General features: G+C 28.6%; 3 protein-coding genes across 5 annotated transcripts; 1 reads left to right on the top strand and 2 right to left on the bottom strand.

Annotated features, from left to right (window-relative positions):
• Positions 1 to 134: 134 nt before the first annotated feature.
• On the bottom strand, positions 135 to 1,097 carry LOC112740254 (large ribosomal subunit protein uL6-like). Its single transcript, XM_072215551.1, has 4 exons — positions 1,047 to 1,097; positions 767 to 994; positions 326 to 403; positions 135 to 218 (listed from the first exon to the last, which is right to left on the bottom strand). The coding sequence occupies exons 1-4, from the start codon at positions 1,095 to 1,097 to the stop codon at positions 135 to 137; spliced, it is 441 nt and encodes a 146-aa protein (XP_072071652.1).
• A 1,763-nt stretch (positions 1,098 to 2,860) lies between these two features.
• On the top strand, positions 2,861 to 5,414 carry LOC112741417 (O-fucosyltransferase 23). Of its 3 annotated transcripts, none has more exons than XM_025790408.3 (2): positions 2,861 to 3,236; positions 3,711 to 5,414. In XM_025790408.3, the coding sequence occupies exon 2, from the start codon at positions 3,876 to 3,878 to the stop codon at positions 5,190 to 5,192; it is 1,317 nt and encodes a 438-aa protein (XP_025646193.1). In that variant the 5' UTR covers positions 2,861 to 3,236; positions 3,711 to 3,875; the 3' UTR covers positions 5,193 to 5,414. The 3 variants fall into 3 exon arrangements, with proteins under 3 accessions (XP_025646193.1, XP_025646194.1, XP_025646196.1); XM_025790409.3 differs by having other exon boundaries at positions 2,993 to 3,160; XM_025790411.3 differs by having other exon boundaries at positions 3,006 to 3,577.
• A 14,834-nt stretch (positions 5,415 to 20,248) lies between these two features.
• Positions 20,249 to 22,039, bottom strand: LOC112741416 (E3 ubiquitin-protein ligase BOI). Its single transcript, XM_025790407.3, has 3 exons — positions 21,719 to 22,039; positions 21,204 to 21,612; positions 20,249 to 21,016 (listed from the first exon to the last, which is right to left on the bottom strand). The coding sequence occupies exons 1-3, from the start codon at positions 21,775 to 21,777 to the stop codon at positions 20,423 to 20,425; spliced, it is 1,062 nt and encodes a 353-aa protein (XP_025646192.1). The 5' UTR covers positions 21,778 to 22,039; the 3' UTR covers positions 20,249 to 20,422.
• Between the last annotated feature and the right edge of the window lie 236 nt (positions 22,040 to 22,275).

Raw genomic sequence — 22,275 nt, 5'->3', positions numbered from 1 at the left:
CAACTACTCACACATGTATATTTAATGATGCCACCTTATAAAACATGGTGAAAATCTTCTGGTGTAAATTATCATTTTTTTTTTCTATTTTAAAAACAATATAACAACTAAGTGCCGAGCTCATCTTTTATCATCTACTCTTCAGCTATTGTTCCCTTCTCGTTGACATAGATACCGTCAAAGAACTTCCTAATATCCTTGTTTTTCACATGGTATCTCTGATAAATCAATAGAAAAAGAAAACTTACAATTAGAATCTAGACAACAACGAAAAATAAACTGTTTGACAGTTTATGAGTGAATAATAAAGGAGAAACCTTGATACAAGCTCAATGTCATTTCCATCCAAAACGAGCTTATCTTTAAGCAAAGACATTCCCTCAAACATGTTCACCTTCCTCACCTACCAATACATTATAAACAGTTCAATATCTCAGAAATTAAAATAACTGCAATATACTTAATCACTAAAACAAAGTTGAAAAAAAAAAAAAAACTATGAACACATTAACACAGCACACAACAAGTTGGTAAACTTAATGAACAATTTAATATGTCATCAAAGTAAAATTAAAAAAATCTATTAATGCATTATTCAGCACACAACATGCTGGCGAACCTCATGAATAGTTCAATAACTAAGGAACTAAAATAATAACATCAGAGTTTACCTCATACTGCAAGATTAGAAAACCTACTTCATTTTCCTATTGTGATCTGAAATTAGAAAAAAAGATCAAATAGAAGGAGGGAGGGAAACATTAACCTTCTCTTCGTCAAGGAAGTTGCGGATCTCGATGGAGGAGTTGTTGTTGGAGATGCTGGCGTTAATCGGAAAGTGAGCATAGACGAACCTCCTCTTATAACGGTATCCCTTAGTAACGCCAGTGATGAAGTTCTGGCTGAGGGCAGTGCGGATGGCGGCAGAGGTCTTGCGAGAGCCAAACCAAGCGTCGATCTTAAGCTTCTTCTGGGCATTGTCGTCCTTGATGAGCTGGAAATCGAGGTTGAGGTGCTTGAAATCACGAACAAGCTTTCCATGGGACCTTAGCGTGAACCTTGATGCACACGCCTTTGGGAACGTTCATGGTCTTCATTTTTTTAGTAGGGTTTTCTCTCTTCCTTGCAACTCTGTATGTGATTTCTTTCTTCTCCCACAATGCAAAACGCAAAACCCAAGAGCTTCTATGTATCTCTGCTGCTAACCCTTCCAACGAATTTCTTAAGTTGAATTGTATTGGTCTTAGGCCGTCAGAGTTTAAAAACAAGTTTTCCAAATATTATACAAAATTGACAAATTCTATCTAACATTCGAAATAATATGTAACTTACTGTCTAGTGTAATTTTTTTTTCTCTCTATTTTAGAACCAATATAACAACTAAGTGCCGAGTTTTACTATCATTTTAATTTTATGTGTAATGTGTATATATATTTTCTCTCCTAAATAATTTTGTTATACATATTTCAGAATTACTAGAGGTATAAACTTATTCTTATTTTAACATATTTGATTTTGTTAATTAAGAATAACAATTGTGCTCTTAATAATTGTTTGTTTATATTTGTTTTTAAATATTATTTTATGTGATTATTTAGAAAAAAAGTTATATTTAAAAAAAATCATTTTTATAACAATTTTTTTTAAATTGGTATGTTACATTCTTTCATAACAGTCATAACAATCTTTGAATTACAATGCCCAAGGTGTTTATGCCAAAGGGAATAAGAGTCTTAGTCAGCACTAAAGGCAAAAGGAGCAGAGAACGTATTCGAAGATATTTCTATCAATTTGTCTAATACAGGAGTAGAGAACGTATTCGAAAAATAAGAAGATGAAGCTTGAAATGGTATGAATGCAGCCATCAAAGCGCTAAAGCTCTGATACCATGAACGAAAACAAGAGATACGATGGAATTTTAGAGAAGGATATCAGAAATATTCATTGAAATGTATTTTGAAATCAGAATTTGTTTTTCATATACTAAGAACTCTATTTTATATATGCCACATAATAACTAAAAAACTAAGTAAGTGATATAATAGTTTTGTAATAGAATTTCTGTTAACAACGGAAACTGGTTTTTGTTATTGTTGCTTCTTGACTTGTACATTAATAAGGCTTATATATAATTTAGACAAAAAATTTTAATTTTAAAATTGAAATATAAAATTGACTATTATTAGTTAAAATAAAACAGTTTAAATGTTGGGTTGTTTTAATTTTTTTTTTATAATATATGTAACAAATTTTTACAATATCATAATTTTTTATTTTTCTATTTAATTTTATTTATTTAAATTATTTATAAATTTATTCACATGATAATATTATTATGGTTTGTTTATCATTATCGTATTCTTATATCTATATATCATTTTAAAATTCTTGACTATGTAAATTATTGTTATATTATAAGTGTATTAAAACTAAACTCAAGTTTTATAATAATAAATATGAGAAAAAAAGTTTTAATAGGGTTAATAAAAATCACATTTTTTAAAGGGAAAATTTGCAATTTTTAGAATAGATAAGAATAAAATTGATTCCTTTGTTTATTATATTTAGGATGAATTGGTGATTAGCCATATGAAGTGGACACAATGTAGAGAGACAAGATTATTCAAATAAAATAAAAAAAAGGTGATATTTTATCTATTTTAAACTAAAATAATAAGATTTATATTATAAATATGGCAAATTAATAATAATAATAATAATAATAATAATAATAATAATAATAATAATAATAATAATAATTAAAACTAGCTTTTTTTTTTATTTGACTGATATTTCATTTTTTGAGAATCTTTTTTTTCCAATATTATTTAGAGTGCGTGCAGCAAAGCCATTTCTCTCTGAACTTGCTGCGTCAAATCTCTGTTGTCATTTTCCTTGCTCTTATTCTCATTCTTTTATTTATTTATTTACTTTTTTTTGTTAAAAGTTTTGTTTTTTATTCTTTCAAAACCCCAAAAAGAGTTTATACTCATTTTAATAATATAATATTTTTGTATATTCCATGAAACGCCGAAAGCTTTATTCATCTCTTTCAATTCCTTCTTCTGTGATACCTTTTTTTTGGTCCCTCTCCTCTGTTCCCTATTATCCATTCTTTTTCTCTAACCCCATCTTCACTCTTCCTCTTCTTTGTAACAAGGTGCTTCCTTTTTCATCGATCATAACTCATTCTCCCTCTTCCTTTTCTGGGTTTCTCTCATAATCCTTTTAATAAGGTAAAATGGAAAGAAAAGAAAAAGTCAACATGCAAACGCTATTATGGCTCTGCTACAAAACAGAATCCTCAATAAATCTTCTTTGTTGTTTTTATCGTCGTGTTCATAGCGTTTGCCATTGGACACGTTCTTATTGTTAGTATATCTTGTTTGTTTCTTCCACTAACTGCTTAGAATTCTGGGTTCTGATAGGGATATGACATGATGGTGTTTTTGTCATAGATATATAGATTCACATGTGTCACATTACTTCGGTGTATTCTGAATTGTTCTAGTTTTCTTTTTCCCTTTTTTCTTTTTTTGAAAGTAATTACAGTGACACAAGGTTTTGAACATTGAAGGTATCGCCATGAATATAAAAATCTAATCTTTCACATTACAATTACATAGTTTTTGAGCTGATTCTGATGAATTTTTGTATAATTTGTTTTGTCACTTTTTTTTCTCATTACTCCTTCTGCATCACTCTTTCAGGTTGTGGGAGACTTTCAAAATTGGATCTTGCTCTGCTTATTATGTGCATGCATGGATTTTCTGCATTGACGTTTGTTCCTTTTGTTAGTGATGCTATTGTACTGAGTTCTGAATTTTCAAGACAAAGTTGTTGGTGCTTTTGCATGGGAGAAAGTTGAGTCTTACATGGAAGTGTTGTTGAAGTTCTTTGGTGGTACTGCAAATTCAGTTACTTGCAAATGCATGGTATTGTTTGTTACTGTTTTGATTCTTAGATTACTTCTCTTTCCTTCCTTCCCTAGTTTTGATGGGATTGAATGGACCAACATTGTGTATATCCGCAACAACCATCCTCCATTGTTGGGTTCTGAGTTTGGAATTAGGAAAAACAAGTTCTTGGAAGTTCCTCAGATTGTGTGGGGATTGAACAACCAGAAGATTGCATTTGCAAGGGCTTGTCTTACTGCTAGAATGCTGAATAGAACTCTTTTGATGCCTAGCCTTAGTGCCTCTTTGTTTTACAAAGAAATTGACCTCTTAAAGCCAATTTCCTTTGACAAAGTGTTCCAATTCAACGCGTTTAACACAATTTGCAGCGGTTTTGTTCAATTAGGCCAGTACTCGGATGTGTTAAATGTAACAAAAGTCCTTGAAATGCAGAAAGGAAGTGGAAGGAAGTGGACATTGGAAAGAGATTTATCACAATTGAGGGAGCATAGCCAGGGCTCGATCGATGACCACGAGGTAATTCGGATTGTTGGGAAGAATCCCTTTTTGTGGCATGATCATTGGCCTGTGAAGGATTATGCAAAGGTTTTCGAGTGCTTGCATTTGGTAGATAAGATTTCTGAAGAAGCAGATAGAGTTGTGTCTAGGATTAGAGAAGTTGGAAGAGAGGCAAGGGAAAGCATTAATGCTTCTGAGAGTTCTTCATTTCGGCCTATGCCATATGTTGCCGTCCACATGAGGATAGAAATTGATTGGATGATTCATTGCAAGAAATTAGAGCAGAGATTGAACACAAACCAAATATGCAGTAGCAGGGAAGAGATAATGGAAAGAGTTAGGAACATTGCCGGTTTGAAGGCTCCGGTCGTTGTTTATCTCGCGGTAGCCGATAAGCTCCTTAATGATTCTTCCATATTAGAACATTGGGGAGAAGGCATTCTTCCCTTTGAGAAGAAGAAACTTGGTGTTGATGGAATTTATAAGAAGTATCCATATCTAATTCAATCTGCAATCGACTATGAAGTGTGTTTGAGGGCTGATATCTTTGTTGGAAACAGTTTCTCCACATTTTCAAGCCTTATAGTCCTTGAAAGAACACAGAAGATGATGAAAATTGGAGCCACAAGCATGTGTGGAAATGATGCAAGATGGCCTTCTTATGCTTACAATATACCATCCGGAGAAGAATCAAATGGACCTATGAAATGGAATACAAATATGTCTGATTCAAGTCTTCAAGCAATCAGCTATGGCACCAACCACATTTCTTGTTGATAGTGCTGTGTATAATTTCTGTTGCAAATGTTCAGAATTCTTAGAGTAGATTAGAGGCCCTTCTTCTTGTGGAGTTTGATTAGCTCACATCAAGAAGAAAGAAAGAATGGTTAAGAGGTTACAACTTACAACAATGGGATATAGTTGTTTACATTGAGGTATGGTTTCTCTTTATGTAAATCATCATACTTTTAATGTCCATTGAGGAATGTTTTTTGAACATCTAGTTTTGTGACTTTTATACACACCCATATCATCTGATCATCATATTAGATTTTGATTTGGCCTCAATATTTAAATTAAGTTAGGTAAGTAACACAATTTATTTTTGCATATATCAACCCATTGATAACAATCAAAGTCTCTTGAAGAGGGCTATTTTGTTTATTTTTATCATTTTTAGAATAGTCATATTTGTTTATATAAAACATACATATTGTGCCAATTTATACTCTATTTACTGTTAGATAATAGTTGATTTAGTAACTTGTTTTTGTATTAAGATGCATTCTTTATATTCAATGTATGTAATATGTGCATGCTATATGTACTTGTGACATTTTTCTTGTAATATATATTTGTTGTTTGGTTGGGTTCACATGTGAGAATATGAAAAGGCGGAGAGAAGACACCTGCACCTGTCTGCAGGTCTTGGTCTTGTCTATTTGTTGTACATTTGAGGGCACAAAAGAAGTGGGGCCCTCTTTTGTTCTCCTTGCATTACAATAGAAGTTCACTTCCATAATGCTGTGAGGGACACTCCTCTGCCAATTCCTTCTTTGGAAACTATTTTCTGGATACATGCAATCATGAATTAACGCATCACTCATCATATTTTTATTTCCTAAAAATTTCCTCATACCATACACTTGTCAGAAATTATTTTTAATATGGAGATGAAGATGGTGTTTTGGTTAAATATTGATATTTGAGGTTATTACAGTATTGTGGATGCGCAGAAAACACCGATACAACACGCAGGGGATGTGTTGTTGTAGCTTGACATGTGTCCAACACGCACCTTGCGTGTTAACTCTCCACTTGCAAAATCCACTCACCTGTAATTAGTAATTATCCCAAATAATCTCATTTTCAACAAAAATACAAATATTTTTTTTCATATAAAAAAAATTGGCCTACACTTGTAATATATATACACTACAACTCATGCTTATCATCTTAGACTTAACTAGGGTTGGTGTTGGAACATTCGTGTCACTATAAATAATATTATATTCTTGAGTTATTGTGCTACTAAAGTGAGACTATGAAAGCATATCTACACTTAGGATAGGGATGAAAATTTTCATTTCTTTTTACCTGAACCTACCACACCATTAAAAAGTTTCAACTAAGTTCAATCATGTATGAGAGATACGTTTTTGTTATATTATCTAAAAGTTACGTGTCTAATTGTTAAAAAATGTTAAATAATTAATATTTAATTTAAAAATACAAAAGTTAATAAATTTATTATAAAAATTAAGTTGGACACCAAATAAAAGATATCATAGAATTAACTAGAGATAATTTGGCAGTTAAGTTCAGATCTGCAAGCATATTAATCTTTAACATGTTAGATTGGAAAATACTAGACAATGACATGTGAATGTGATAATTATATCAAAAAAGAGATTTGACTTAGATTTGTAATTGTTTACCTAACATTTTGGCATTCATTTCTCCTTGCTCATGTAACCAAAAGTAGTTATGATAAGTTCGAAGACTCTTCTCTGTTGTGTGATCATTGCTGTGAAGTTCGAACTTTTTATTTTTAATATTGGAGTGGTAGTGGTGTTTTTTTAAAATATGGATTGTTGGTCAAATGTGAAATCGATTAACTAGAGAAGCAGAAATCGGACTGTTCGATTTGTAGAGGTACAGAAATCGGACCGTCCGATTTTTGAGAGGTACACAAATTGGACCGTCCGATTTGTGTTTAAAAAAAATAAATTTTAAGTACAGAAATTGGACCCAGGGATTTGTGTACTTCTACCGTTTTTAAAAATACTAAAAATTACAATGTTAAAATATATTACCACTTTTACTTCCATAACAAAAAAAATTAGCTGTAAAGTTCTTATGTACGGATATTAACTGTATAAAGGTTATCCTTTTAGAGTTTAGACAGTAGGGTTTCCGTATGCATACTCTTTTTTATTTTGGTATTAAAACGGGGCTAAAACCCGAAAAGAAAAAACTTAAATTCGAACTAGTCTAGGGCAAGGTAACTCCTTGTTCATGGTCAGCTAAGATGCCCAAAAATAGAGACCAGATTCTGGTTTTAAACTTTTCTGCATATTTGTTACCTTCTCTATAAATATGTACAAAAAATAACTCCGAATTTCTAGATGTCCAATTATGAATGTGTCTCATTAAAGCATTTGGATGATTGCTGAGATCTCTAGGGTTGTTTGGTATATTGCATCCTTATGTATATTTGTTTAATGAAACTAAATGTCCCAAAAAAAAGAGAGGGCAAGGAGTTAGGCTTTCTGGTCCAAAGTATTCAGTTATTTTTAAGGTATATATATTTTTTGTTCTTGAAATTTGACAAAAATTTTAAAAATAATCCTAAGTTTTATTTTGTTTCAATTTTGTCTCAAAAATTTTTGATTTGCATCAAATATACTCCTGATGGCTAATTTTTTACAAAATTTAAGATCAATTCCATAATAATTCCATAAAAAAACCTTTAACACAAGCAAATAAAGCATAATTTTTATGCATTATTGTTAGATTAGTCTTAAATTTTTTTAAAATTTAGCCGTCGAAGGTATATTTGATGCAAATTGAAAATTTTTGAGACAAAATTAAAACAAAATAAAATTTAGGAGTATTTTTAAAACTTTGACCATATTTCACGAACAAAGTATATTTTACCCATTATTTTTATTTTTTGGTAAAGGAACGATAACTAAGGCAAGAAACTGAGTGTCTTGAATGATGCTAATTTATTTTGTTATGGAAGTAGAAGTGGTGATATACCTTAACATTGTAATTTTTTGTGTTTTTCAAAACTGTGGAAGTACACAAATCGGAGGTCCGATTTCTGTACCTAAAATTTTTTAATTTTTTTTAAACACAAATCGGACGGTCCGATTTGTGTATTTCTCACAAATCGGACGGTCCGATTTGTCTACCTCTAGAAATCGGACGGTCCGATTTCTGTACTTCTAATAAATTGGACGGTTCGATTTCTACTTTTCTGGTTAAACGACTCCACATTTGAGTATAACACCCCAGCAATCCACATTTTAAAAAAACACCACTACCACTCCAATATTAAAAATAAAAAATTCTCTTGAATGAAAGTGATATTTTTGGAAGTTGATTATACAATTGCATGCGCGAGGCAGTATGATTGATTCCATTGCCCTTAAAACACGCTATGACTTTTTCGCTAATAATACTCTTATGCCCAAAATTTATGCTTTTTTTAAACACAAGACAAGGATGCGTGTGTTATGGAACCTCTATTCATCCACTCCACTTATCTCTTTCAAATTCAAACCAATTTTATAACTATCACTACTCACGCCCACACAACCACGCTTCATCACCACATTACTCGCCGCCTCCGCAGCCTTTGACTAAATTTCACGCCTAGGATTTTTTTTGGGTCATGGGCTGGGATTTTTTTCTCCTTAACAAGTCCCAAAACGATACGCCTAATTACCCAGAAGATTATGGGCCTTATGACTGGGCTTATAACAATTTGGGCCTTACACTAGTATCTAAGCCTAGCTGCGCTGTTGACCAAAACATTAAAAACCATTCTACACTATTGCACTGTTGCGGATATAAATCTGTACTTAATAGCCCAATAAAAAGAAAGACTGGCCCTTTACCAAAAAAAATTGAAAACTAAGACAAAAACAAACAAGAGGAAAAGAAAAGGAAATAGACTAACTAAAAAAATCTTGAAAAATATTTGGAATTAAAAGGGAAAAAAAAGAAGAAAATATTGTAATCTTATACGTCTGATTCCACTTAATTTTTATTCATCATATATTTCTTTTGATAAATTAATGACCTTTTAGGAATGTTAATTATAATTAGGAGTATTATAGATGATGGGTCAAGTGTCAACTATAACTAATCCACTGACCTCCAATATAAACTCTAATATGAGGGCTGCTACATCCTTTTTAAAAAAAAAAAATAGAAAAAAAATTGTTCGTGTGATCCAAAAGAATTCAAATTGTGTAGTTGTTTAAAGTAAGTGGATTCACACTATAGATAGAAGTAGTAGCATAAAAAGAAAGGGGCAAATTAATGGCACATGGTGACATGCATGTGCATGGTTAATCTTGGAACAAACTAAAGTGTTTGTAACGTTGAAGCCGCGTCTTAATTAATAATAATAATAACAATGGTAAAAGGAAGTGGATCTAAACAATGGAGATATAGAATATGACCCAACTTTAATTTGTAGCTTTTGCAATCAAGATAGATTGCTACATACTCCACACTTTGAAAATTTTCATCATGAGTGTTTGACAAGGTCAACTATTCAATCACTCCTTTTTTATTGTAACATTTTCTCCCTTAACTTACACGTGAAATCCACCACCCTAATAATCTTTCAACAAATTCAAACTATTTATTTATTAGATTGTGTCACAGTAACAAACGTGACTTGGGATATAGAGACATGAAACACTGAAACTTGTAAATCACTTTGATATCATATAGAATTAAAATTGAATTACTCTAATTCTACACATATAATAAAGAACACACTTCTATATATTACATGGAAACAAGTTTATAAGAAATTTGGTTTAAAATTCTCAAAAAATTAACTTTTTAATAAACAAAAGAGAGGGTGGAAATGCATAGAGATTAGAAAGAATAATACTAATAAATACCAAAAACATTAAATAAAGTTTGCTTAGACTTTCTACCTCTCATCATCACCACATAGAAATATATATAAACTTGTAGTAGTAATATATTTTTAGAAAAAAAATAATTGTAAACTCATGGGAGTGGCATTAATGAATAATCATGAAGGAAAGGGAAAGAAGAGAAGAAGCAATTTCATGAGTTGGTGGGGCATTGTGGAAATTGAGAGGGTGGTGGAGAGTGGGGACAAAGGAAAAAAGTGTTGTTATGTGGAATTAGGGAGGGACAGTGTTTTTATGAGAAGGCTCACAGAAACCAACCCCACTACTATATACTATGCTACACATTTCAAAACAATATATATACTACTCATAACTCATCATCATATGCTCCTGTCTTGCCCCTACCTCCCTTTCTCTTTATAAATTCCAAAACACAATCAATATTTAATAACCTTCTCCCTCTGGGTAACCTTGGTCCTACAATTTTTTTTGTCCACATTCCAAACTTTATGTTATAATTAATTAGTAACATATTATTCACAGTTTAGTTTTCATTTAATATTATTATAGTTTTTCTTTTTATCTGTATACACATTTAGTTATAATATCATTAATATGTGTTCTTGTACGGCAATAACTCCAAAATATATCTCATCTCTTACAAATCTTCAGTACGATTTTTTGTTGAGCTGGAAGAGTTATAACGTACAGATCAATATGTATTATTTTATAACATTTTCATAAAATATTATTTGAAGAATAATCATACACTTCTAAATTTAATTATACTCTCGAGTTAGTAACATAAAATGTGATCATTCTATTATTAATTTGTTGATAATATTAATTTTAATTAAGAGATATAATTAAAATATATTTAAAATAAAAAATTAAATTTTAAAAATATTTTTAAAATAAAAAAATATATTTTACTCAATTTTTTATTTGTGCAAATATGTGAGGGGTGTGACACTTGCACATGGCATAGACTTTAGTAATGTGAATTTTTTCTTCTTTTTTTTTTTTTTTTTAAATTACCGGAACTTAACTACTTTGATAACACACTGACACAATCTACTATACCAAGGTACCCTTTGTGCTAGGGCTATATATAATCAATAATCTTCACTTTCCTTTTATTATTATTATTATTATTTTTTGTTGGTTGTTTCTGGTCCATGCATGCACTGTTCCAACTTCCAATGCCATGCGTGGTCCTCAGATGTTGCCATTTCACGTTACTTTCTCACTATTCAATTCCCACCCTCTTTTTTTTCATAATAAGCATCATGAGTTGGTGCATTCAATTCAATAACACCCCACCATGCTATTATTTTCGTTTTATTTAATTATTATTAATAATAATGCACTGGTGTATATTTAATTCTTTGTTTCCAATAATGTTTTCGAGAAATTGTAAGTTACTTGAAAAGTTTGCAGTTACTAGTACACACACATAAACATTGAATAGGGCACGTGTGAATAGTGAACCAAAAAAATAGGACTACTGGCTCCATTTCACCCACTATGCTCAATTATTCAATCACGTTATTTTTCAATCATCCCAGAATATAATTTCTGCATTTCTTTTTTTTAATCATTAATTAACTTGTTGCTACATATTCAATTCAATTCACAGTGCGAAATTTCCCTTAAATAAATATTTATGATGATCCAAATTAAAATTCGTCTCATGTTAATGATAGAGCAAAAAAATTATAAAAAATTGCTCTTTTTTTTAATACATAAAATTAAAATTGAAATCATATCGATAAATAGAGAAAAAAGGTTGATAGTAGTTGTAGTTGAATGAGTATCCAATTTATGTTTAGAGTCATTAATTACAATAAATAAATAAAATGTTTATAAAAAAAACACATGAATAGTTATATAATGCCTCAATATTCATCAAATAATACTTCTTAAGGAACTTAAATAATGACAATATTTGACATTTGTTTTTGAAACAAAAAAGGACGACCAAGTGAATTCATTAATCAGCAGTATAATATATAATTTTTTTCCGAAATAATTTTACTTTTGAGAAAATTTCACTCCTTTTTTTTATGAGATGCTAAATAATTTATTTATCTTAAAAAATAAATAAAGTTAATATTAGTTAACACAAAAAATTTAAAATAAATTAAAAAAAATTTAAAAAAATAAATATACATTTATAAAATAGAAGAGAAAAAAGTATCATTTTTGTATCTTGTAGAAGAGGAGAGTGAAATTTTCTCTTTACTTTCGGTCAACAGTGTACTACACTGCTATGAATAACAGTTTCTTCTGGTCAGCATAGTATAATTACCTTTTATATTATTATTATTGTTAGTAATAAAAAAAAATATATGTAAATAATTTATAATGAATCAACTTTAAACAATTATAATTAATAATTAATAATTTTATATTTTTTTTTTAAAAATTAAATAATTACTAATTAATAATAATTAATATAAAATATAATTCAAAAATATTTATTAATTTATTATTAATTAGACCTCTGTTGATTATCTAACCAGATTGTAGTCATAAATGGCAATGTGGCATATATTGTTTTTGGGTCATGGTCGATAACGACACTTTTGAAACAATGGATACATCAGATAGATTTTGGGCCCGACCTCGTATCACAAAGCCCAACTACTTCATTAAACCCTCTCAGATCTTTTTTTTTTTTTTTTTGCTTTTCTCCAAAATGGGTCCCACCTCTTCATTTGGTCAGCGGTGGTTAGATGACACTATACCATGTTTAGCACAGTGTCACCAATTAAGGACAAAGCTATTTATTATAGGATGGCATATATTGGTCCACCTCAAAGATTTTAGTGCTCACTTTTTATTTTTATGTACTTGATTAATGTGTGCTTTAGCCTTCAATTATTTAATACAAGATGTTACTTACACACTAAAAATAAGTCTAAATTAATCACTATAATATATGTATTATTTAATTTATTTTTTATTTTTATTTTAAATTTTTATATGTATTTTAATTTGTATAAATAATTGATTTATTAGTTAATTTTTTGTGTATACCAGTATAGTTATTTAATACTATTACTTATTTTGCATCCACTTTTCTTGTTGGGAGCATACTTAGCAATTAATGTAGGTTTATTTATAGACTCTGCAATTGTGTAAAGTAACAAAATTTCAATTAATAACAATAAGAGCTTTTTCTGACTTGAAAATGATATTTAGGTGAATGTTCAACATGTGCGCCGTGCATATCTCTCTTATTAATTACTTATATAATAATCATCTAAGATTTTAATACCTAAGATGGTAAATTGTACCCAATCCTTATCTATCCTCAAAAGAACTGCATTATTATTATTATTAAGATATATATGACATGAAAGATATTAATATGGTTCTGTATAACTTTGACAACACTTAAAAAATATTATTTAAATTAATAAATTTATATTTTATATTTTTATAATACTTTTTATTTTTATTTTTAATTTAAAAATATTTTAAATATATAAAAATATTATTTTAATTTAAATAATATTTTTAAATGTTACTGAAAGAATAATAATATCCGATCAAATTATTTTGATAATCAAATTAAATTTAGTTAGTTTAATAGTTTAAGGAACGATCATAAAAAATTTTAGTTGAAGAAAGATAGAGGAAAAAAAAACAAATTGTATAAGAAGAAGAAAAATTTATTAAATTTAATTATAAAAATAATTTATTTATTTAATATTTTTTTAAAATTATATAACTACCGTAATTATAGTAATAATAATAATCGTTATAGACTCTACCTTATTATTATTATTATTATTATTACGAGGCCTTGTCAGTTGCCACATGTAGTATATGCTCAACTAATCGCTCTAACTCCCAAAATTATGCTAAGCACATATCAAATCAAAATAATGCTAAACATTATTATTAGTACCATATAATAATTTATGGATACCGCTAGAATAATGCAAATCATGCATGCAAAATTGTAGAAAAGCACCTTTCATGGGCAATAATCGTAATAATAATTTTATGTAAAGTAGTGAATTTTGTCTTTAACATTTTCTCAAGATTGAATAATTATAAGACTTCTCAGATTCATTGTATGTAGCTTGTTCTATGAATCTGGGCATGCATTCAGATTCCGTTGTTTTATTAATTTTCTAGTATATAAAAATATAATTTAAGTATTGGATTAACACAATTCTTCTCTCTGATCAATTATGATGTATGTGATGGTGTTTTGTAGCGTAGTTTGTCGCAGAATTGGAGTGTGTGTGGTGTTTTAAAATAAGAGGACTACGTAATAATAAAAAAATAAATAAAAAATAGTAGGGTATCAAATTTATATATGTTGACAGAAAATAATAGTGGTGGGAGTGATGAAATTGTTGTCAGTGTTAGTGTGAGTGTGTGAAATGTGATTCTGATGTGTCAGTGGTGTTCAACTACATGGCACATGCTGACGTTAATGCCCAACAACACTATCTATAGATAGATAGATAAATGTGCCTCTTTACCCTACTATACTACATTTAATTTAATTTAAATATTATTGGATTGGACACACACTACTAAACAATAGTGGCATGACCAATAATTTTCCCTAACACCTAATTGGAAGCATCCTATCTAGCAATGCATACAAAGTTGACAAATATACCATCTCTTTATTAGGAAAAAACGTCTTTTCAGTTTTCACTATAACGCCAATTATTATTGTATTCTCAATTTTAACCCTATATAACTATTAGGGTATCTTTACAACTAGTGTAGCTAGTGTGGAATCTCAAAATTATTCATATATTGGAATAATCTGAATCAATGGATTAATTTTTATATGGTTTTAATTTTTGTGTAATGTACCGTAAATCAAATGTGAAAAATATGGGTTTAGAACTTCTTGTAAATTGTTAATTTTTTTGCAGTTTAGGAGAAATTTTTTCATTTTATTTATTTATTTATTTATTGGTAGAAATTCAGGTACAGTCGACTTCACATGAAATTGATACCTGACAGCCGTTAGATAATTTGACTGATTTGACTAAATTTTCATCCAACAGCTCTCAGATATCAATTTCACGTGAAGTCGACTTCACCAGAGTTTTCACCTTATTTTGTACTTGTTGAGAGAAATTTTTTTCATAAAATTCTTGCATTTTAATTTATGTTATATTATATCATAAGGATATGTAATATAAAATGACTCTGTGTTGTCTTTAGTATTTGAATTCTAATTAAACCGCACTTTATATGTCATGGTGTTGTTAATATTTTAAAATAATTATTAATTTTAATATCAATATGATATTAATTATTTCAATCCTAACTATTTTAATTTAATTGTGATAATAAATAAATGCAATATTACAATTAAATATATTTTAAATTAAAAGTTTATTGACAATTCTAGAACAACAATATTCATTTTCTTATTTATTAGGCATTTAAGATGATGATTTAATCATTAATTTTATCTTTGTTTTGACTCCAATTATATATTCACCTTGTTATAAAATTATTTTTTTTTAAATATATAAATTAATAATAAAAATTTATAAATAATTATATCTCTATTAGATTTTATCTGTATAAAATTAAAATAATCCCTCCTTTTATTGACACATGCACTTCAAAATCTACACCTTAATTTGAAGTTTCCATAATAATCAAGCCTGATTTGAATCCCACCTAACTTCTATATATCCTTCTCATTATTAACACCTATAAACAATGTTTTGTGGCTGCTAAATAAAATATTGAATCCTTAAGATTTAGCACTTATTGAGAAGATTGAATAGGAATCTATCTCAATGAATTATTGGAGGATTATTCATGAATAATAAGAGTCCTTTATTTATTGCACAAGAATAGGTTTCATTCTAAAAGCATAAAGATGGTGGTGGACTTGGGATGAAAAGGAAAAAAATAAACAAACAAATAAATAAATAAAATAAAAAGTGATTGAATTGAACAGAAAAGAAGAAAAGGGTTAGAATGAGGAGAGGATATGTGAAGATTTCAATCATTCCATCCCAAAATAAGAAGAGAAGTACAGCTAAAATTATACTTTCCTTTTTCTTTTTTGTGACAGACAAGTCACAAGACAAGATTTTGTGTTATTGGGAAAAGATAAAAGATAAAGTTAGGAAAAGACTGAAAAAGATGTCTCTCTATGTGCCTCTTTGGATTATCAAATAATTATTTATGTGGGTCACTCAACCCACATACAAGGACTCTCATAATAATAATATAATAATTTAATTTTAATGTTTTAATAATATAAAATATTTTATATAATTATTTAATTTGGATTATCCCTCTCTGTGTGCATGCAGCAATCCATTGGCCACCGATAAACCCTTAAATGAAGCTTAGTACCGCGACGGATTAGTCCTTGATCTGTCGGGTTGGGAGATACCGTGAGAAACCAAAAAAAAAAAATTAATTTTAATGTTTTAATAATATAAAATATTATATATAATTATTTAATTTTATATATTTTTTAAGATAATTATTTACATAATTAATATAAAAAATAATTTTTTATTGATATAAATATTATGTAATTAAATATATATATAAAATTATTTTTAAATAATAATAGTAAGAGCAATAATAAAAGTTTTGACAAAATAAAAGATAAGCTAGCTAGTGGGAATGGTATCAGTATCAAAGGCTATTTTATTCTTATTCAGGGAAATAAAATTAAAAACAAAAGGAAAAATATCTTGTCAAAAATGGAGTGCGCTTGCATTTTATTGCTGTTTATAGTTTGAAATGATACCATTGATATATAAAAGCTAAATTAATAATAATATTTAAAAATAATGGCAAATAATAAACTTCTATTTGACTTACAAAATATTTTCAAGAATCACTTTAGTTAAATAATATGTATTAGTTAAGAAATTTATGAAAAGCCAAAACAAATTTAATTTGGTATGTCTGTGTTGTGTGTACGCATCTAATTTGCTATAATTATATAGTTTAATATATATGTAGTAAGATTAATTTAATATTTTGAAAAATTAAATCTATCCATAAAATTAATTAGTTTATTTTTATATATATGAATTTTCATTCTTATCTTCATTATTGTTTGACTCAATATGTTTTCGCATTTAATTGTGTATCTTTTCCTCTACGTACTACATATATATAGTATTAAATCTCTTAGGCTTATTATCATAATTTTTTAATAACTATACTTAGAAAAATTATTAATACTCAATATAGTTTATAAATAATATAATAATAGTGTATTCTAGATGATTATTTTAGAAAATTCAACATGTATTTTTAATTATTTCCTAAATACTAATATGATTGTATAAAGCAGTAGTAAAACACTAAAACCTATCCGTAGCAAACTAGGGAAAAAAAGTGATATATGCTCATTAACGGATTTTATAATTTTTTGAAAATTCATTAATGAATTTTTTTAATCATGAAGTCATTTTCTAGTCAATAAATTCGTCTTATTTATTTTAGTCAATAACTTGGTATTAATTACAAGGTAATAAATTTTTGTTACAAATAAAGAAACTTATTAACAGTTCAAGATTTTTACAAAATATTGCATGTATGACTAATTAAGATGTCAAACACGTTGCGCAAAAAGAGAACTATTTTTTGAATAAAAATATTTTTCTATTTCAATCCTGATATAGTAAAATGTTTTTTGGATCTATCCACCAATATATCTTTCTATATAAGCTAGTAATAGATTCGATCATCAATGCCCAACACACAAAAGTAGTATATAAATCTGCAATAAAGATTTTGCCAAATTATTATTGGTTATGTTTGACGACTTTTTAAAAAATTCAAATATAATAAAATAATAATCCTTACTTTATTTTAATTATTATTCATCTTAAAATAAATTAGCATAATCAATAATAATTAAACCAATAGATATTATATTAATTATGTTCAACATATATTCATTTAACATATAAAAAAATAATAATATTTATTTATATTTTTTATAATTTACACACATAAATTAATGAAATTTAGTTATTAAAAATAATTTAATATTTATATTAATTAAATAATAATTAAAAATACTAAAAATTATTAGTTTAAAAAAAATTCTCATACAAAATTAAAGGAATGCTAATTAATATGCTATATAGAGTATATATAATAATGTAATTATACCGCGTAATTAAAAAATCAATTAATTTAACCCTCAATATGGGCCAATTCTGCATTGGAAAAACATGTAATGGGAGAATAAAATAAAAGATTGTTATTATTGTCATGGTGGTGCAAGCAATGCACAACTTTTGGGGTGGGGACAAGACAAGAGAATTATAGAAAGGAAAAAGGAAGTGGTAATTAAAAGGGGTAGTCGGTAATAAGAATAAAAACAAAAAAAAAAAATGAGAGATAAAAGCAAACAAAAAAGTAAGGTTAAGCAAGAGGGCAGGCCAGGAAGCATCGCATTCCTAGAATGGTGCAGGGTCTGTGGTACAAGAAACAATGATGCCGATTTGACATGGCCAAATAAAATAATAATAAAAAAGTGAAATCATATTTAATTTAATTTAATTTAATTTAATTTATCCCTATGGGAAGTTGCTTATGGTATGATGGCATACTCGCTAGCCTCCACAACCAACAGGAACTTATCTTTTTCACTGTGTTGGCTTTATTATATCATCACTTTATAAATCAGGATTTTAGGTGTGTCTCAACTTTTAAGACTTTTTTGAGTTACTCCAAAATTTCAAAGGAAAGTAGTCATCAGAGGCGTTTTCATATACGTTTTTATTCATAGTCCCATTTTAATATTTAAATATTATGTTTTTGTAACTCACAAAGTGATAAGTAATTGATTTTGAATTTTAGATATTATTATGTATTATTAGACCTTAAATTTCATGATTAGTATATATAATAAAATATTTTTCGGTAATTTAAATATTTGATCATTAAAATCTGATCTCTATCTAATTTTTTTATTGTCTAATAAACTCATCACGAACTAAATATTTAATTTGTTAGATGTTATTAAATTGATAAGAAAATAAAAAATACTTTTTTATTTTTTAACATATTTAATACATTTTTAATAATAAAAATAAAAAATATAAATTTTTTGAAAAATTATAAATAAATAAATAAATAAATAATTAAAAAATAATTAAAAATTTATTTATTAAAAACTCACCCAATAAAAAATCCTAAATCCCTAATATCTAAGTATCTAACCCATGGTGACCACTCCTACTTATTATTATGGATGGCCATATTCACATAAAAAATCCAGCATAGCAGCCATTCAATAATAAGTTCAATATCTTTACTCTTTTCATTCATTCATGCATCTTGATTCCCAACACCGCCAATCGTTAACAACTAAATCACTCTGTTTCTTATTTCAATACTTAGAAATTTTCTTCTTATTTTTATTTTTCCAACCACCATTCACTGTTAAGTCTTAATAAAGCTAAAGAGTTGTTTTCCTCCTGTTTTTCTTCTTTATCTTAACACACATTCCTATATACATATATTACAATTATAATTCAGAATTTTGTTAAATTCAATACATCAATTTTATATTAAAATTCCATAAAATTTAGCAAAAGACAACAATTAATAGCACTATTTTTTCTCCTAAAATGTTACTTAGGAGTTATCAAATATTATCATAGTGATTCCAACACAAAAAAAAAAAAATAATAATAATAATTCTTACTAACATATATTCTAAAGACATATTCTACACGAATATCATAAAAATATTTTATTAATTCTTTACATTAAAAATATATTGAATATGAAAATAAAAAATATTATTATACTATTAAAATATGTCAACAAAACACAAAATAATTAAATTCAAAAAATACTACAGTAAACAATATAGAATTAACAGACACACATTATTATCGAATTTACTTAAACTTTTAAATTACAAAAAAAAAAAAAAATTTACCACAACAAAACATAATTTACCCTATCACCTAGAGCTTCACCACTAATAATATTCATCTAGTATGTTTGCAAAATTGAAGTTGAATACACATAATTATAACTGAATATTAAATATTTACTATTTAATTTCATTTCAGCATAGATAATATTTTGTGAAAAATATTATAACTTACCTTTTCTCTCCTTAGCAAATGTTTTTTCCACAGGCATGGCATCAACACCCAACATTATATTAAAAAAAAAAAAAAGAGGGAGGAGAAATATATATATACAAACAAAAGAATTTTAGATTTATTTTTTTTATATATTTTCATTTTTCCTTGATTTACTTCTCTAAAACTGTCTATTAACCCCAAAAAAAAAAAAAAAAAAAACTATTGATGTCTAGTTTTAAACTATCTAATTCTAATTTGAATGTAATAAAAACAAGATTAAGAAAATCTAAGAGAGATTAACATGAACACTAGCATCCATGCCAGAGTCACAAACAGGGCAATTCCGAACACTGGACCCACACATTGTGCAAAGACACAAATGCCTACATGGCAGTAACAGCACTATTGATTCTCTAACCCCACAACTCTTACACATCCTACTAACCCCTTCTCCTCCTCCGCCGCCGCCAACCGCCGCTGTCGCCGCCGTCTCCTCCTCCGCCGAACCACACTTTTTTTCATTCTTGTTAAGAATATCATCATTGCTCCCACAGCATGACTCTGCGTCGTCGTCGTCGGCACCGCCGTGACGGTGGTCGTCGGCGCCGGCGCCGGTGCCGACATGTGCGAGGATCTGTTCGAGATTTGTTCGGAGATAATTGGCTGTTGTCTCGTTTGTGTGAGCGAGTTCCTTCCATACTTGGTTCTCTACGCAGAGGCTCTTAACTCTCTCTTGAAGCGCCATGTTCAGTTTCTCCATTCTCTGAATCTCTTCGTCTTTTTCCTTCAGCTTCTTCGCCATTGTTTCTTGTAACAAGCTTAGGACAAGCCGAGATTGCCGAATCTTCTGTTCTTCCATTTCCATTCTCACCTTCTCTGTCTGCACAACAAAAAAAAAAACATTAATTAATGATGACCCAGATAACAATCACGAAGAAAAGTTTGAAAATTTATGACCCCCTAAAGAGTTAGAGACGTCAACAGTTTCCTTTTCCAAAAGGGTGTTCATGGGAAGTTTCAAAAAAGAGAATTTTCAACGGAGGTAGAAGGGGAATTTAATTACATACATGATGGGCGAGTACACGGTCGATTTCGGATTGAGTTTGGTTCTGAAATTGGAAGAGAATATCTTGGTTGATGAAGGGTGGTGGTTGTTGTTGTTGTTGTTTCTTGTGTTGTTGTTCTGTGAATAATTCGGATATGAATAAGTCTCTGGAACGCTTCCTTTGGAGAGAAACCATGTTGTTATTGTTTTGATGGAAAGTGAGGCCACTATCTGTTTTGTTATTTGGATCACAGACATTGTTGTTGGATTGGTAGAAGAATTGCATCACAGATTGTTGTTGCTGCTGCTGTTGTTGATTGTTGCTTGGAACCAAAGCTGAATTCATTTGAGGAGCATTATTGTACATAGCTGAATTATTATTCAAGACCTGGTTCTGCTGCTGTTGTTGAATACTAGGTCTGATTATTTCCCTGTAAAAATATAAAAGAAAAAATACCATACTAAATATCAGCACAATTTGTAACACAGTCTACAATAAGTTAAAAAAAAAAATCAATAATAAAAAAATGAATCTACCTGTTAACAAGTAACTGAGAAGGCAAGAGATTATTCATGTAAGTGGCATCAACAGCCATAGTTATAGTGATTGATGTTTTGCCTAAGTTTTTTGTGTGACTATTGTTGTTGTGGTGGTGGTGGTTTGAAGGAGAAGAATAAGAAGGGGATGAAGCAAGAGCATGCAATAGAAATGAATGAATGAGAGATTGAGAGAGTGGGTGAGATGATTTCAAGGTTTTATCTTTGGCTCTTTTTTGGCTTTTTGTGTTTATGTGTGGGCGTTATAAAGAGAGGCACAAAGTCAAACGCAACTCTTCTAGACAGGAAAGTTTTCAGCATAATTTTATGGAGGATTATAGGATATCAAAAATATGGACTTTTTTTTATATTTTAATCAAATGTATATTTATATTAATTAAATTCTTTTGTCAAGGCATTCAATTACCCAAATTTGAGAAAAGTAAACATGGGTTTTGTCAGATTTTGGTTTTCATATGAGATGGGATTCTCAATGACGTTTCTTCCAATTTTGCTCATTTCGGACTCTCGGCCATTTATTCTTTTTCTTTTTACTT

This window comes from Arachis hypogaea, chromosome 14, assembly GCF_003086295.3.
Source record: "Arachis hypogaea cultivar Tifrunner chromosome 14, arahy.Tifrunner.gnm2.J5K5, whole genome shotgun sequence".
Classification (NCBI taxonomy): Eukaryota; Viridiplantae; Streptophyta; class Magnoliopsida; order Fabales; family Fabaceae; genus Arachis; species Arachis hypogaea.
The sequence above is the reverse complement of the archived record's forward strand: the minus strand, read 5'-3'. Positions and strand labels throughout refer to the sequence as shown.

Coding starts and splice junctions, on each gene's coding strand:
- LOC112740254 (XM_072215551.1), bottom strand. CDS start 1,097: ATGAAGACCATGAACGTTCCCAAAGGCGTGTGCATCAAGGTTCACGCT. Junction 404..766: donor ACTTCCTTGACGAAGAGAAG/GTTAATGTTTCC, acceptor ATGTATTGGTAG/GTGAGGAAGGTGAACATGTT. Junction 219..325: donor ATGGAAATGACATTGAGCTT/GTATCAAGGTTT, acceptor TTGATTTATCAG/AGATACCATGTGAAAAACAA.
- LOC112741417 (XM_025790408.3), top strand. CDS start 3,876: ATGGAAGTGTTGTTGAAGTTCTTTGGTGGTACTGCAAATTCAGTTACT.
- LOC112741416 (XM_025790407.3), bottom strand. CDS start 21,777: ATGGCTGTTGATGCCACTTACATGAATAATCTCTTGCCTTCTCAGTTA. Junction 21,613..21,718: donor TCTCAGTTACTTGTTAACAG/GTAGATTCATTT, acceptor ATATTTTTACAG/GGAAATAATCAGACCTAGTA. Junction 21,017..21,203: donor ACCGTGTACTCGCCCATCAT/GTATGTAATTAA, acceptor TTTGTTGTGCAG/ACAGAGAAGGTGAGAATGGA.